The 14,933-nt window shown below is 39.5% G+C and overlaps 1 protein-coding gene across 1 annotated transcript; it reads left to right on the top strand.

The window, feature by feature from the left end:
- Positions 1 to 11,066: 11,066 nt before the first annotated feature.
- LOC140372060 (fatty acid-binding protein, intestinal-like) lies at positions 11,067 to 13,198 on the top strand. The gene is made up of 4 exons (XM_072459329.1): positions 11,067 to 11,194; positions 11,621 to 11,793; positions 11,867 to 11,974; positions 12,535 to 13,198. The coding sequence occupies exons 1-4, from the start codon at positions 11,128 to 11,130 to the stop codon at positions 12,583 to 12,585; spliced, it is 399 nt and encodes a 132-aa protein (XP_072315430.1). The 5' UTR covers positions 11,067 to 11,127; the 3' UTR covers positions 12,586 to 13,198.
- Positions 13,199 to 14,933: the final 1,735 nt, after the last annotated feature.

The following is a 14,933-nucleotide window of genomic DNA, read 5'->3' as shown; positions in this document are numbered from 1 at the left end:
CAGAATATTACTATTGTTTTTTTGTCCGCTAACATCCCATCCCAGGGGACTTCTTCACGCTAATGAGCAGGCAATGAGTGATGAAGTAAAGTGAAGCTAACAAGCTTCAAACTGTTTATAATAGACACCACCTGAGGGCTTTTCTTCATTACTTATGCTATATTATATACACACACATACGTATACACATACACACTAGTATACACACATACACTAGTATGGAAATAGAATGAAAACTAAATATCTGTATAGAAGTATGGCAAACAGAATGAAAATAGTATGAATAGCACCAAATTGGATATTTTGAAATATATAATATCACAACTTTTATTTTGTGTTGAAAATAACATTCTTTGTATAGCATGTGATATCAAAATCAAGTCAAGTATAAAGATTTTTTTCTTTAGCGTCTAAATTAAGTTTGACGTATTTGTAATGTGACAATGCTACAAAAGATCAACAAATGAACATAAAACTATTCAAACTAATACTAATCTACCAATGAGGCATTAAAAGGACAACTTCAATTACCTGGGGAGGTTTGAAAACGGCTCATTGAGGGCACCGGCCCTCCATCTTGTCTGCAGTCATTAATTAGGTCTAATCAACACCACAGGGAAAAGTTACTGTCTGAACTAATTATCCAAAATGGAGCTTGTGTAATGAGGAACAAATGAACAACAGTTAACAGTAGCAGCTTCCTCCACGTTTCATGACACATTCACTCTCAGCGGGAGACATTTTTTGGACCTGGACCATTTGGAATAATATGAGTGCTTGACAGCCATTTTGGGGATTTTTAGAGAGTAATGTTTTGCTTTTTAAAAATTTTATATAGACATTGGCTGACCGCTGATGCATTGTTTTAAGTGCTACATTTCAACTCCTGCCCATAGGTGGCTCTTAGGCTCTTAAAGGGTTCAGTCCAAATAGACAGGTTACATAGAACAGAAACAAGGCACATCTCGTACATTATGTGAGCAGCTCTGGCCTGACTTCACCCGCAGTTTCAAAGTCCTGCTGAACATGTTGATTTCAGTCGTTATAAAAAGTTATGACTTGACAGTGATTAAAAACCCATTTGCAGCATAAAACTGCGTCACCCGTCTCGGCAGGTGACCTTTTCCGTCGCACGTTTTTCGCTCGCCTTCAAACAAGGTAGAGGTCATGAGAAATGTTGACTTAATCCTCTTCGGTTTTTGGAGAGTCAAGGCAAGTAAAAGAAGCTTTGTTTGTTCCGTAGAGCCGGGAACAAAAGGGATCAGGACTAAGAGGAAAGAGAGGAAAAAAAGAGTCCACGCACACCACCGACAATTAACAGCTTAAACTTTGGGTCACTCGGTGTAAGAAGAGGAAACGTTGGGATTAAAAGGGAAGTATCAGCCCGTTGACATAGAATGAGCACATTATGAGTTACAGGACACTGCCGTAGACTGAGTCATCTTATACTTTGTGATAACTACAGGCTATTGATGACGATTAACGGCGTGGGTTGGGAGATGGCGCCGCGGTCACACAGGGAAGAACAATCCGCTGCTTGTTTGTCCATATGCTGAACGGGCTCATTAATATGTGGACATCTGCTGAGGTGTTAAGTTGTCATGAGAAATGCGTAAAGGGAAAGGTGCCATTACGTCGAAATGATAGCATGCTCGGGAAAATGTATTTAGTTACAGAATAGTGAATACCTGCATTAAAATGTAGTTACGTCACATGGGCAGAGTATTGTATTCTGCTGAATATTGTGTAAAAAAATGTGACATAATATGAAAAAACAGCATGTATCACTGATTAAAGTAGGAAAATTCACACATGAACCTATGTTTTCAGATGAAGTATTCCTTTGATTTAGGAAAGTAACTGCATTCCGAATACCCCCAAATGAAACACTAACTGTACAGTGCAGTTACTCAAAATTAGTGTGGGCCCTTTTCATGAAAACGACCTGCTAGTTCCGGTGGCCTAAAAAATGCAGAGCTCCACTTCCTGCTCCATTCATTCCTTATGGGGAATTAGCAGAGTTTGGCTAAAATAACTCAATCATTAATTAACACAAAGCAGGGAATGAGTTAATCAATGGATAATCACAGGGTGCATGTTAAGACTTTTATGTACCATGTAAATACTTCACCTGGGGACATCTATGTGTTTATAAGTAAGTGTAAGTGTAAGTATAAGTATAAGTAGGTATAAGTAAATTGTAAGCGGCTCCAAGCTAATGCTAACATACAATTATAATAACACCACACACTGAACTAACCCTTTTACAAAAACACTTTTTATCAAGTTTGTCTGTTTTATATGTAAGATGTTAGCCTTTTGCTTTGAGATAAAAACACTCACATATTACATAAGTTTATGCCGACAGTGATTATCCATCTGTAACTCGCTCTGTCAGATCTTTTTATGATGATTTATTTGAGCAGGACTAGGCTTATTCCTATGGATCGGAACTATCGGGTGCTATCGTGACCGGCCGATTCTTCTGAATGTATTTACTTTAGTTACTTCCCAACACTAATGTCTAGACGAAACATCTCACTAAGAATTTCAAGTTAATGGTGCACTATGTAACTTTCCTGGTCGAGGGGCCACTGCAGAAACCAGAAAAGTTACATTGTGCACCTTCAATCTAACTGGAAAGATTTGACATTAAATATTGCATAAAATACTCTGAGAGGTACAATTCAATTTAAAAAGTTGCTCACGTAAATGTAACTAAGCACTATTCAACCTCTGCATTTAGATAATAACAACGTAAAGTGAGTCGAACACAAACCTGTCGTAGCCCAAATATTTCAAACCCGGTCTGAACTTTAGGGAAAATGTCAGCTTCATTAAACGCGAACTGGGTCAAACGCATCGAGTAGAAATTAAAATCAAGGAAAGCAGATGAGATGATTGTAATTAACGTCTCTTCAATCAGGCAGGAGTGTGGGAATGATAGGGTCTTATTTCACATTTATTGCTAAACTCTGAGAGCCTTGTTAGAGGCGGCAGTGTGACTTCTGTCAGGGTAAATCATCACTTATGTACAGAAGCAACAATTACCTTTGAAAAACTTTCTGCAGAACTTTTCCTTTGTTCTCTTATGTCATACAGTAGACAGTAGCATAAACTAGGAACGCTATTAAACATTTTCAGGAGTATTATTACTACTATAATTACTATAATTACAATATTTCTTAAAGGCAGAATGTAACATTCTGAAAGTGGAAAGTCACCTGCATAATTCCACAGAAACGGTAAGTTAAACCACGACAATAAAATAGCTAAAGGAACAACATTTCCATGGAAACAAGCAGGAGGAGGCCATGTAAGAGTCAGGTTTGCGGAGCGGCAAGCCCTCTCACAGTAAGGACACAGTTGTTTACACATTATTAGTGCAGTAAAACCATCTAAAAAATTTTTTTTTGGCTAAACGTTATTTACTGCATCATCATCCTTCATAAACTGCAGTATTGAATCAAAATAAGTCCCTGATATCTGTACTGAAGTTGATTTTAATTTTAGTACCTTGACAACACTAGAAGAGGGAGCGGGGCTGAAAATAAGTATGTTAAGCCCATGATTCAAAGCCCAAATCTATACATTAGTAAAAGGACATAATTGCCAGCCCAGTGTCCTGCACATACACCTCGCATATTAAAGAGTCGCTCATTAACGTGAAAGCCTCGGGTTATAAAATCTTATTCCTCCGCTTCCACCTCTGCAGTCGGAGGCTTTCATTTTCAGTGGGATTTACCCTCACATCCGCGCAGCCAATTTGCTTCTTAACGGCGAAGTGATTGAAGTGAGAAACAGAAGAAGTTGTAACTGCTGAGGAGGATTATGGAAATGTCAGTTACAGACACACTTCTCCCTCTTGCCATACCCCTCGCTCCTCTCGGCTTCATTACCGACAATAATTACAAAACTCACCACTCCGTCTGATGCGATAAGGTCAGCCGCAGAAAACACCGTTATTTATCTACAAAGGCCGAGCGGGAAAATGGCCGCCTGCATCTTCGCCCCGTTGCTCCGTCGCAGAAGAGCGGGTAATTAGCTGATGCGTGGAGGATTCGCTTAAGGAACAATTAGGTTTTCATGCTTTGTTTTAAAATATTGGAAATGACGAGGCCATTAACGTTAACTGCTTGGGTTTCAAATCGGACTTGCTTCACGAGAATGGATAAGCTGCCCTGCATAATAGAGGAGCCCGTTTGAGAGAAAAAGAATGTTTGCTTAATCGGCTTTTGCTCGTGTTTTGTGGCTTCAAAATTGCAAAATGTCCCTGGAAACTAAATGTAACGAAGATCAAATTGAGTAATGTACATGTTGTTGTTTTTTCTCCCAGGACTACTGTCAAACCAAGGGAGAGTTGTACTAAAGCAGTGTGTCAAAACAGGTCCGCTGTGCGCCGTCCGCTCGTCTCCAAAATGACGCTATTTCCACGGTACGGCATTAAACGAGTCGATCTCCATGACGACAAGCAGGTGACAGGTCAACGCAGGTAAACGCGTGACCTGATCTATTGTATTCTGGTACGGTTTCTTTCGCTTGGTGGTATTCGGAGTACAATCACTTTCCTGAAATCAAAGGTATACACAGCGGTATTTGATCATTCATTCTCCATCTCGGTGATAAGTAACTGCATGACGAATTGAGCGGCATTTTTAATTAGATCTAACATGTTGCACATGTGTGGGTTGCTTTCAATCCCTATTCCCCGCTACAACTGTCCAGTCAAATCAATCAATCAGGCCAGAAAAATCATTTAAAAAGATCATTTAAAAAGAATCTGGAGTTTGTGGACATTTATGGATCAGGCAAAGTTTCTTTCAGCCTTCTTTAAACATTTGTAAGCTGCTTTTCAATTCTCAATAACAGATAAGATAAGATAAGATAAGATAGCCTTTATTTGTCCACACAATGGGGACATTTCGGTGTTGCAAGTAGATATAGAAGAATAAGAACAGATAACTTATGGGAAGCTTTAAATAAAACACTCTTAATATGAAAACTCTTATAAGCAAAACTCTTATAGACATAACCTCTCATATTCTTAATAAGGAATAGAGAGAAAAAAAATAAAATAAAAACAGCTTAAAACCTACAGTGTATGGAGTTTGTGGAGTGGTTGAATTGTTCTTGAGTGCACCGTGGGGCTTTCGTAATGTATTTAAATGGCGATCCTGCTGATGTTGCTGTATGTCCCTCTACATGTGCAACTCGAAGCACCATCAGGTCATCCACCTAAAGATCTTACGGCCTTTATTACATATTATATAGACTGACCGTTATTAGGCAGTCAACCAGCACGGCCTCTCACACTCACACCAATCACTGCTTCACACACCGCACTGTACTCAGACATAGGCAAGACAGGTTATGTGTCTTGCCAAAGAACACAACAGCAAGAAGCCCAGGCCGGAGCTGGATTTTATTTGTGTGTATTTTTGCTTTTTCTTTGTACAGAGACGGCCTTTGCCAAATAAAATGAGCAGTACACATCACACCCACCATACGCGGCGCCCGGCTGGCTCCTCCGCGGTTGCAACACTTTCAAACAGACGCGGCGTTCACCTGCGGCGCCGTTACCTACCGCCGGGTTGCGCGCTCCTGTTGCTGGGTGGTGCTTGACGGCGCCTGGACCCAGATGAAGTGTGAAGCGTTTGGTTTTGGCCCATGCTGGTATCCACAGAAAGAAGATCCCCTCCCCAGACATCCAGCCGGCCATGAAGTCAGCCAGTGGGGTGACGGGTGACTGGAAACATGGGGGAGATGGGGGAGAAACTCATTTAAACAAGCATTCCACATACATCCTGTACAGTATGTGGTCTCCAGCGCTGCGTACTTCACTGTGGTCTGCGGGCGGGGCAGCAACAGCAACAGACATGTGTTAAAGAGCATAAAACAGATACCAATTTCACTGTAATGTAATCAACAATTTAGCTAAATATCGTACATATTTTTCTTTAGTTGGACACTTTTGGTTAATTTTATATAGTTGTACTTCCTGGTTGGACACAGGCAGTACATGTGACATAAGTCGAGGTAATTTAATATTTGTTTTATTTTTATTAACTTTTATTTAACTAGGTAAGAACCCATTGAGATCAAAACCTCTTACACAAGGATGACCTCCATAACTGTCACTTAAACTATACTGTAAACAAGAGCATTTTGCATTATGAGTTAACTGTTTTGTATATGATAGTTTTAGTAGTATTTAAGTGTATGAAAGGGATTTTGTTTTTAACTTTTGCTAGCTTATTTCTTTTTTTTTACTAGATTTCTTCACAAACTAACACTTGACTGGTGTAAAACTATGAATAACATTTTTGCGGGTATTATCCCACCATCAAAGTGGTGTAAAAAAATATATAATTTGAGACATGAAAACCTGCACTTCAATGCTTCTGTTTGTGCTTCATTCAAGAAAATGAAGAACAACATTGAGGATAAGGACTGAAATAAGGCGCATGCTGTGCTACTAGAACAAAATACATTTTGACACATTTCACAAAAAATGTTTTCTAATCTACTTTACAAGGCCATGAGAAACTCAAGAAATATGAACCATTCACACACATAACATAAACCTTCACTGACGTATCCAGCAGATGGCAGCAAAGACTCTTGTAAAAAATAAATAATCAATATTTCCTTTTCTCACAGATGCCACCACAAAACATCTACTTGTATGAAATCTTCTTGGCCACAATGAGCCAGGTTATAAAATGTTACTGTTTTACTGTCATACTGGTTACTTCAATGCAATAAATGTGTGAACTAATCAAAATATAATATCTAACATAATAAATAAATAAACTATGCCACTAGATGGTGCAATATCTTCCTCACGCTGAACTGTTGATTACCACTTTAGATACGCGGATAATGTCTCAGGTTTGTCTGCAGTTCAGAGTAAGATAAGAATGAATCATCCAGCTCCAGCATTAGATTGTTTTGGTGTTAAGCTGATTTAAGTAGAATGTTAAAAGTTACATGAGCTGAAACGGTGGTTCAGTTATGCAAACCGGAGTATCCGAGCTTTAAAATGTATCGAAAATGTAAAGTAATTTCACAGGACGTAATGATATCCAACTCTCATAGTGTGATTTTTATTGTGATTAATTAAATAGCTAGAGGGTAAAACCGAATTGTAGATATGCTACTTTTTTTGAGTGTTACTATTGTTATTATTTTTTTATTAAGAGTTTAAGAGGTTTTTTATTAGAGTTTTACAAGAGCTTTTCTATAAGAGCGTTTTTTTTTCTTTTTTCTATAAGATGTTTTTTTATTATCATTTATTTATGTACCTACTTTTGTTGCAACACTAGAATTTCCCCATTGAGGGACAAATAAAGGCTTATCCTATCTTTCCTTCTAAAATGTCTTCAGACAAACCATCAGTACGAATCATTACTGTCCATTTGCAAAGTGCTAAAAACCAGTCACGTCTTCTTTGTTTGCACTGAAATAGACCAAAGGATTATGGTCTACGTAGTTCTTTCTCTGTATTTTTAGCTGCTGCTGTAACAAAACAATGCACTTAAACAATAGTCGATGCATTGTGAGACTTTTGACAATATGACATCACAATATTTCTTTTTGTTGGATTGCGGTACATCGCAGTGATGTCAGAGTTAATCACATATGAAAAACATTTACCAAATACTTTGTACAATTAGTGCATCCGGCCTGAAGTGTGACAAACCTGCAGCCGGCTGGATAGGTGTCAGGTGTGGGGCCAACAGTAATGACCAGTGGGGCCCACACCGTTGACCCAATTAGGAAAAAATAATAATGTTCCAGCAATTATAGAAGGCAATGTGTTACAGTAGCCTTAGAGGGACATCTCCCTCTGTGGGTCGTGATGGCAACATAAGGCATCACAAACAAGTGCAAGCTGAGCAGAGTAAATAAACCAGCAACACCTTTTTAATGACGATACATTGCCCGTTATTATCTGATATTATCCGTTATATTGTCTCATTTGCGTTCGATTAAACGCCAAAGTTCAGCTGTGTTTTATCCACGGCAGTAAAAGGGATTAAGATTGCGGACTCAACTACAATAATTCATGATATTATCTGTAGTCTTTATTAACCCTCAACGTGAACAAATGGAAACATATCTCGTGTGCAGCAATAATTGGATGTCTGCCAAGTTATGATGTAAGCTCATGGGAGCGTAAGTCTCTACAATGGGTCAATGTACAACGGAGACTAAATTGGAATTTAAATGAGTTGCTCAAACGAACTGGGCTATTTTTTGTTTGTCTGCATTGTGTGGCTGGTTTCCCTTTGCTTTGTTTTTGGCGCTGGGCTTAAGCATGACAATGGGAAAGACACATTTTTGCACTGAATTTGAAAATGGAAACATAGTTGGGGAACGACTTTATACAGATTAATCACTTCTTTATGCATTTTGCTCTCTGTGTCTTGCTCAATAAAAATAAATAAAAAAATGTGTAATGAAAATGAAATTATATGTATATTTGTGACTTTTTCAAGTGTATGATATTGTGTCAATCTGTTTTTTCATCCCTATATTTGCCCATTGTGAAGTTGCTTATGCTTTTATGCTTTTATGTTCTGCAAAGTACAGGCAGGGCAAGCTGATAAGTAGAGCACAATTCAAAGTAATTCAAAGCACTTTACATAAGATGAAAAGTGCATTATAGTCACAATACAAACACACATTCATTTTTGCTTGTTTTGCTTCTACAACATCATTAATAAGTTTGTTTTGCTCAAGTAAAATTCTCCTTTTTTTAATTCTTCAGCTGCTCAGTGTACGTCTGCAATTCTACATGTTCTTGTCGTGCTCCTCTACAAAAATGTGTTTGGGCTTTATAAACAAACATGCACCTCCTTTACATGAGCCATAAGACACCCGCAGCAGACGGATCATTTGTATTCCGCTCTCGCTGTAACTTATTCAAAAGTTTCTCTTCACAGTTCTGATCGACTCCCCGAATGCCTTCTGCGGCGCCGCCTTGTGTGCTAATGCTTTTAGTGAGAACGAGGCCGGCGTGACGGGGTGAGTCGAGGACTGAGCGTGAGCAGTATTTCAGTATTCTGTCCTCAGCTGAAAGCGCGAGAGCAGCACCGTCTGTGGAATGTGGCCATAGCGACGCATTGTCCCGGGACGCACGCGGAATGACAACGATTCCACCACGCACGCGGCTACGGGCGCAACGATCCACGGAGTATTTACACGTGGATTCAATGTCAATGTCAAAATCATGCTGGGTTTTCAAAATGTGAGGATTTTAAGAGAACGGTTTGGGTCTTTTGTACGTATTGATTTATTTCCAACAGTAAATATTTGCCAACTGGCTCCTTATTTGTTGAAGCTGGGACAAAACGTCACTAAGACCAAAAATGTTTGGTTGCAAATCGGGCCAAAGTAAGTCTCATGAGGACATTTCCAGGATAGAGCAGTAAATGACAGTTTTCTCTTCTTGAGAGAATGACAATTATCTCTGAAAGGACTTTGTATCTGCACTCTTGTCTTTTAAAGTTGATGAAGTTGCATGAGTATTTCTCTGTTTGTATTGTACTTTGAATGCATCATTTTTGGCTCGAGCCTTCCATGGAACATGGAATGCGACGAGACATTGTTCTTGCCATGGTTTCTTATTATAGTTTTTCATGGTAAAATTTTGCCACAACTCGGGCATTTTTCGGGCATAGACGCGATCGGCTCGGCCCAAACTCCAATAAAATGGAGGTTGCGGATGGTGACGCGTGCCTGGGATTATGACACGGTCTTGCCCCACCGCCCGTCAGTTTGGAGATTTGAGGAAAGGAGATAGTCTGTAATATAGCTAAAAACTGCGTGAATCAATCAAAAAAACACTCTGGGTACATATATGAAGCACAAATAGCAATGTAAGAAGGTTAAAAGCTCTGAAAAGTCGATTTAGCATGTTATGGGACCTTTAATTCTTTTGCCTTTATTCTTTAGACTTTATTTTTTCTGCCACAACTCGAGAGGGAGAGGGGGAGAGGGAGGGGGGGAAAGGGAGAGAGAGAGGGAGAGAGAGGGAGGGAGATTGTAGGATTTTTGACACGTTTCCACTCTGTAGCCCGGGTCATTTTGTAGTCTCACTCCATTTTTGTAGTTCCGCCTCTTTATTTTCCTGCCTCTGGACAGGTGGGAAGGCGGTCGCGCGGGAAGGCGGTCGCGCGGGAAGGCGGTCGCGTGGGAGGCGAGAGCCATCATCGCCCCTGAAACGGCTTTAATTGTGTTTACTATCGTGCTCTACAAATAAACTCACCTTCCTCACCTTGACACTTTGTCCCTGTAGTCAAAAACAGCTAAATACAACTCAAATATTATAATTTACAGATTGTCGTTTTAGGAGACAACATCCAAGTACCTATAAAATGTGTCTCCACTGAGCCTATTAGCCTATTATATATAAGACAAAGCTGTTGTCATTGCTCGTGTCCGTTTCTCCTAACCAAGAATGTGCTGGCAATTACAAAACATCTATACATCTATACGCCAAACTTCTATAAGACATTTATCTCAACACCTATAGCATCGTGTTAACCAGTAAAGTTCTTTAAGATCATAAAAATACTCTGAAACTTGTGCATGTTGCAAGTAAAAGTTTCCCCAAAGCCAAGTCCTTTTTAGCGCACAAATGGAGTATTCTCTTTTGGGGTCACTACGCTCTGTACTGCTGCCAAATTGCCAGTGCCAGCGAGAAAGGCCTTTTCGCAGCTCATTTCCATGCCGGGCACAATCAGGCGACACAGAAAAGACTGAAAGGGGCCGGAGTTTGAAAGAATGCCAAGTTCAACCGACTCCCCCCCTCTCTGCGCGCCCCTGTCCCGTTACACAGTGTGCCAGTGTGTTTTGAATTGTGTCAAGGGAGCGGCGTTCCACCTAAACCGTTACTACGTTATCGGCCCTCGAGGTCGCGCCGCGAACGCCCTACATTTGACATTCTTCCCCCGGCCACATCAGCGGACAGATAATCAGCGAGATAAAGGCGAGGAGCGTTTGGTGCCAACCTGCAGTGAAGGGGGGAGGAGGGAGGAGGGGAGGGGAGGAGGCCTATAAAGGAGAGGCCGCTGGACGTTCACGCTGTTGCTTCATCACTGCCCTATCAACGACAAGGACATGGCCTTCAACGGGACCTGGAAAGTGGACCACAGCGAGAATTATGACAAGTTCATGGAGCAGATGGGTAAGTGAGGCACGTCCTGCCACGCGCAGGGGCTTTGGCGTGAAAAAAAACGTGTTTAGTTTCTGTAAAGTTCCACGGTGTGACATTAAACGCATCTATGTAGTATTTATTTCATTACCAGTGCCTTTTATTATGGAAAAACATGCATTTTTACTGAAAGAGGGTTCTCCTCTCAACAGATCTGACCTGTAACTTGGCCTGCTCAGAGATAGACACGTTTAATACCATATGTAGAAAACTTTAAGCAAGCAAAAACATCTCCATGGAGACAAAGCACCGCACGGTTTTAACTAAAGAGAGCCGGTTTTGAAGCCACAAACTGTTCAATTATGGGCACCACTAGAAATGAGCCACCGTTTTGGAGCCACTAGGCCACGTTTGTGCTGTGAGACGCTTCACTCAAACGTCGATATTTGTGTGTCCCAGGCATCAATGTGATGAAACGCAAGCTCGCCGAGCACGACAACCTAAAAATCACCGTCGAGCAAAACGGAAACAACTTCCACCTCAAGGAGTCCAGCACTTTCCGCACCAAAGACATCGACTTTACTTTGGGCGTCCAGTTTGATTACACGCTGGCGGACGGCACCGAAGTCTCCGTAAGGCCACTTTTCTTTTCACCAGAACTGTGAAACAGAAAGAATTGTTTTGAATTGTTTTGTTCGTTTTCAGGGAACGTGGGAGTTGGAGGGAGAGAAACTGAATGGCACGTTCACCAGGAAAGACAACGGCAAAGTCCTGACCACTACAAGGGCTATTGTGGGAGGAGATCTGGTGCAGGTTTGTATTTTGCTCACGTAGCTCATTTTAAACCGCAATATTGTTTCAAAATGATAGAAACTGCAGAACTGATACCTCTGCTGCAGGCCGCGCCTCTTCTTACTGGCATGGCAGCAGAGTTTCACTTTTATGGCCTTTTTGTAACGTTTTTGAACTAAGGATGTAACAATATTCAAATATTTTGGCATGTGCATCTCATGGTACCATATTCATACTGATATTCTGAAAAAAGCTGAATTTTAGTGCATTGATACGCATTCAGGCAAAGAAGATTGTATGGTGACAGCCCGGAAGATTTTGGAAGATACAAAATCACAATACTTTGGTTATTGATATAGCTCTATTTTGTGTATTATGTGTCTGACCCCAAAAATCAATATTGTATTAAAAAACTCAGCATTTCAAGCACTAAAGCCTCAAATACAGGTGAAATCAGGATTACTCAAACATTATTTTTTGTAACCTGAATATGAGAAACCCTTGCGAACATGTTTGAAAGCTAATTAAAGTTGAATTGTATGATATGTCTCCTATAACTTATATTAAATGTATTTTCCCAGACGTACAACTATGACGGCGTGGATGCCAAGAGAGTCTTCAAGAAGCAGTGAAGGGCGTTTTATACTTTTATATCGTTAACACATTGAGAATTCGTATGTTTTCTAAGATTCAAACTAATCAAGTAGATGTTTTGTTCCAAATGTAAAGGCAATTGAAAAAAATATGGACGTAATGTGACTTACAAGGACTGATCGGGTTTGGAAGAGCAGAGTGGTCAGCGAGGTCATGTGATTTGCAGAGACAATGGATAAGCAAGACAAAGATTCTATTATAATGTCCATCTCTATTATTCCTTATTGTATGACGTGTATTGTTCAAACTACTGAAAAAGTGTGATTCAATGCAGAAAAGTATTATTGATATTGGCCATTTATTTAAACAGCACTACAGTACGATGGAATACCAAATATTTTATTCTTTTGAAAGTGAATTCAAGTTTTAGTTTCAAGTGAGAAATAAATTATATGGACAACAGAAACGTTTAAAAAATGTGTTTGCCTGAATAAAGTCCTTAGGTGATCAGAATAAAACCTGGCAAAGATTGCACTTATGATCTGTGACGTTCTTTAAGTCTATGTTGTTCTTTTTCTTTTAACCAGTTTGCATTTATTTTGTCATGTACCGTACTTTCTTCAACGTTAGCAAATAAATGTATGAATTTGGGTCTCTGTTTGTTTTTTTAAATATATATTGTATTCAAAAAAGTACATCATATTAAATGAGCAAAATAAGCGTGTGGTCATATGATGGGGAAAGTGTCTTGTGCTGTCATGTGCTCTCAGCTGTGACTATGAAGAGCCACATTCATCTAAAAGTTGAGGCTTTCTAGTGTTATTTAAACGTAATGACCAGATTTCGCCACAAGAGGGCAATATTTGTCTACTTATACATCCTAATACCTCATTTTTATGTTGCCCAACCTCAGTTATAGAAGGACAGAAATGTATTTATGTTGATTTGTTCACGTTGTTCCAGAATTTTACACACAATGGTATGTTTCATGTGATGTGAGAAACTACATGTGGATCTGACAGACACAAATGAAACTTAGCTTCAACAAGGCAAATCTTGATTGGCTTATGAATGAACCAGAAAGTGTCAGAAGATGGAACTGTAACCTTGTTTGGGAGATACTTTTAGTTTTAATCAGCTAATTTTAAAGATTTTTCAATTTGTTTTATTATAGCCAATATACTCAATATTTGTATTTGCATATTCATAAAAGATATGTAAAAAAAACAAAAAAGAAGAAGAGTAAATCACCTAAAAAATGGGTTTAAAAGATTCAAAGTCATTCTCTTTTATTTATATCTATATGTTAAGAACTCTGTGTAACTTTGGACCAAACAGGAAGTTTTCTTTTAATTATATGGGTCATCATTTTCTTTGGAAGGCTCGAGCCAAAAATGATGCATTCATAGTACAATACTAACAGAGAAATACTCGTGCAACTTCATCAACTTTAAAAGACAAGAGTGCAGATACAAAGTCCTTTCAGAGTTTGCTGCCTGTTATTTCTTTTCTTTCTGTACTCTCTGGTCATGTTCCGTTCTGTATGTTTTTCTGTTCCGCTTTGTAAATTGAAAAAACGAAAATAAGAAAAAGAAGAACAGAACAGAACAGAACCCTGTCTGAAGCATTGCATTAAATCAAATCCATTACAGCCATTATCATGTGTGAAGTAGGTTATGGCCGGGCACCACGAGGGCCTGTGCCAATCGATGGCAGCCCCCCACTGAGCCCCTGAGTGGCACCCTCTTTCAAAGACGTGTAAGCCGCTGTGTGGGCTTTATCTGGCACAGACAGGCTGCTTTGAACACGAGCAGGGTCGTCCTCTGAGACTGAGGCTGGAGCGCCAGGAATCAGCTGCAGTCAAATGGCCAATGTTCGTTTCAGTCTAATAGGAATTCTCATTGTGGCCACATGTGTGTTTACACGCGAAGGAAAGGGTTTATTTATTGTGTGGCAGTAAAATACACGCTGTGACTTAGCTAGCGGAAAATTGTGGGTTTTATAGTGTGAATTTTAGGGTAGTGTTGGGTGAAAATGATACAATAAATGGCGAGGGAGAAATATCTAAGTAAGATATTTTCCTGATTGTGTATAAAACCTGCTCACTCTGTAGTTTAGACTTGGCCTGTAAGCCTTTGTTTAATCAATCAATCAATTTTACTGAGATTGTAAAGGATTATTAAACAAACCGCAGCAGAAAGGAGAAGATGAATAGTTGTTATTGTGTCTTGAGATTGAGGTTTGCCTTAGTCATAAAGATAGTGAAGAGTTTTGAGAGACCACGTGCCGCCCCTTTTAGTCCAATAATTGATGCACAGAGACACAAGATTTCTTTTAGTTGCATACAGTCACGAGGAATATTTCTGGTTGAAATGGTTTAAAATGT

The sequence above is a fragment of the Eucyclogobius newberryi genome, unplaced genomic scaffold, assembly GCF_026437365.1.
Source record: "Eucyclogobius newberryi isolate DKJ021-1_F unplaced genomic scaffold, fEucNew1.0.hap1 SCAF_22, whole genome shotgun sequence".
In the NCBI taxonomy this organism is placed as follows: Eukaryota; Metazoa; Chordata; class Actinopteri; order Gobiiformes; family Gobiidae; genus Eucyclogobius; species Eucyclogobius newberryi.
The sequence above is the reverse complement of the archived record's forward strand: the minus strand, read 5'-3'. Positions and strand labels throughout refer to the sequence as shown.

Bases quoted from the DNA above. Each gene is read 5' to 3' on its own strand.
- LOC140372060 (XM_072459329.1), top strand. From the start codon at position 11,128: ATGGCCTTCAACGGGACCTGGAAAGTGGACCACAGCGAGAATTATGAC. The intron at 11,794-11,866 runs GTAAGGCCACTT...GTTCGTTTTCAG, and splicing joins CGGACGGCACCGAAGTCTCC to GGAACGTGGGAGTTGGAGGG. The intron at 11,975-12,534 runs GTTTGTATTTTG...GTATTTTCCCAG, and splicing joins TGGGAGGAGATCTGGTGCAG to ACGTACAACTATGACGGCGT.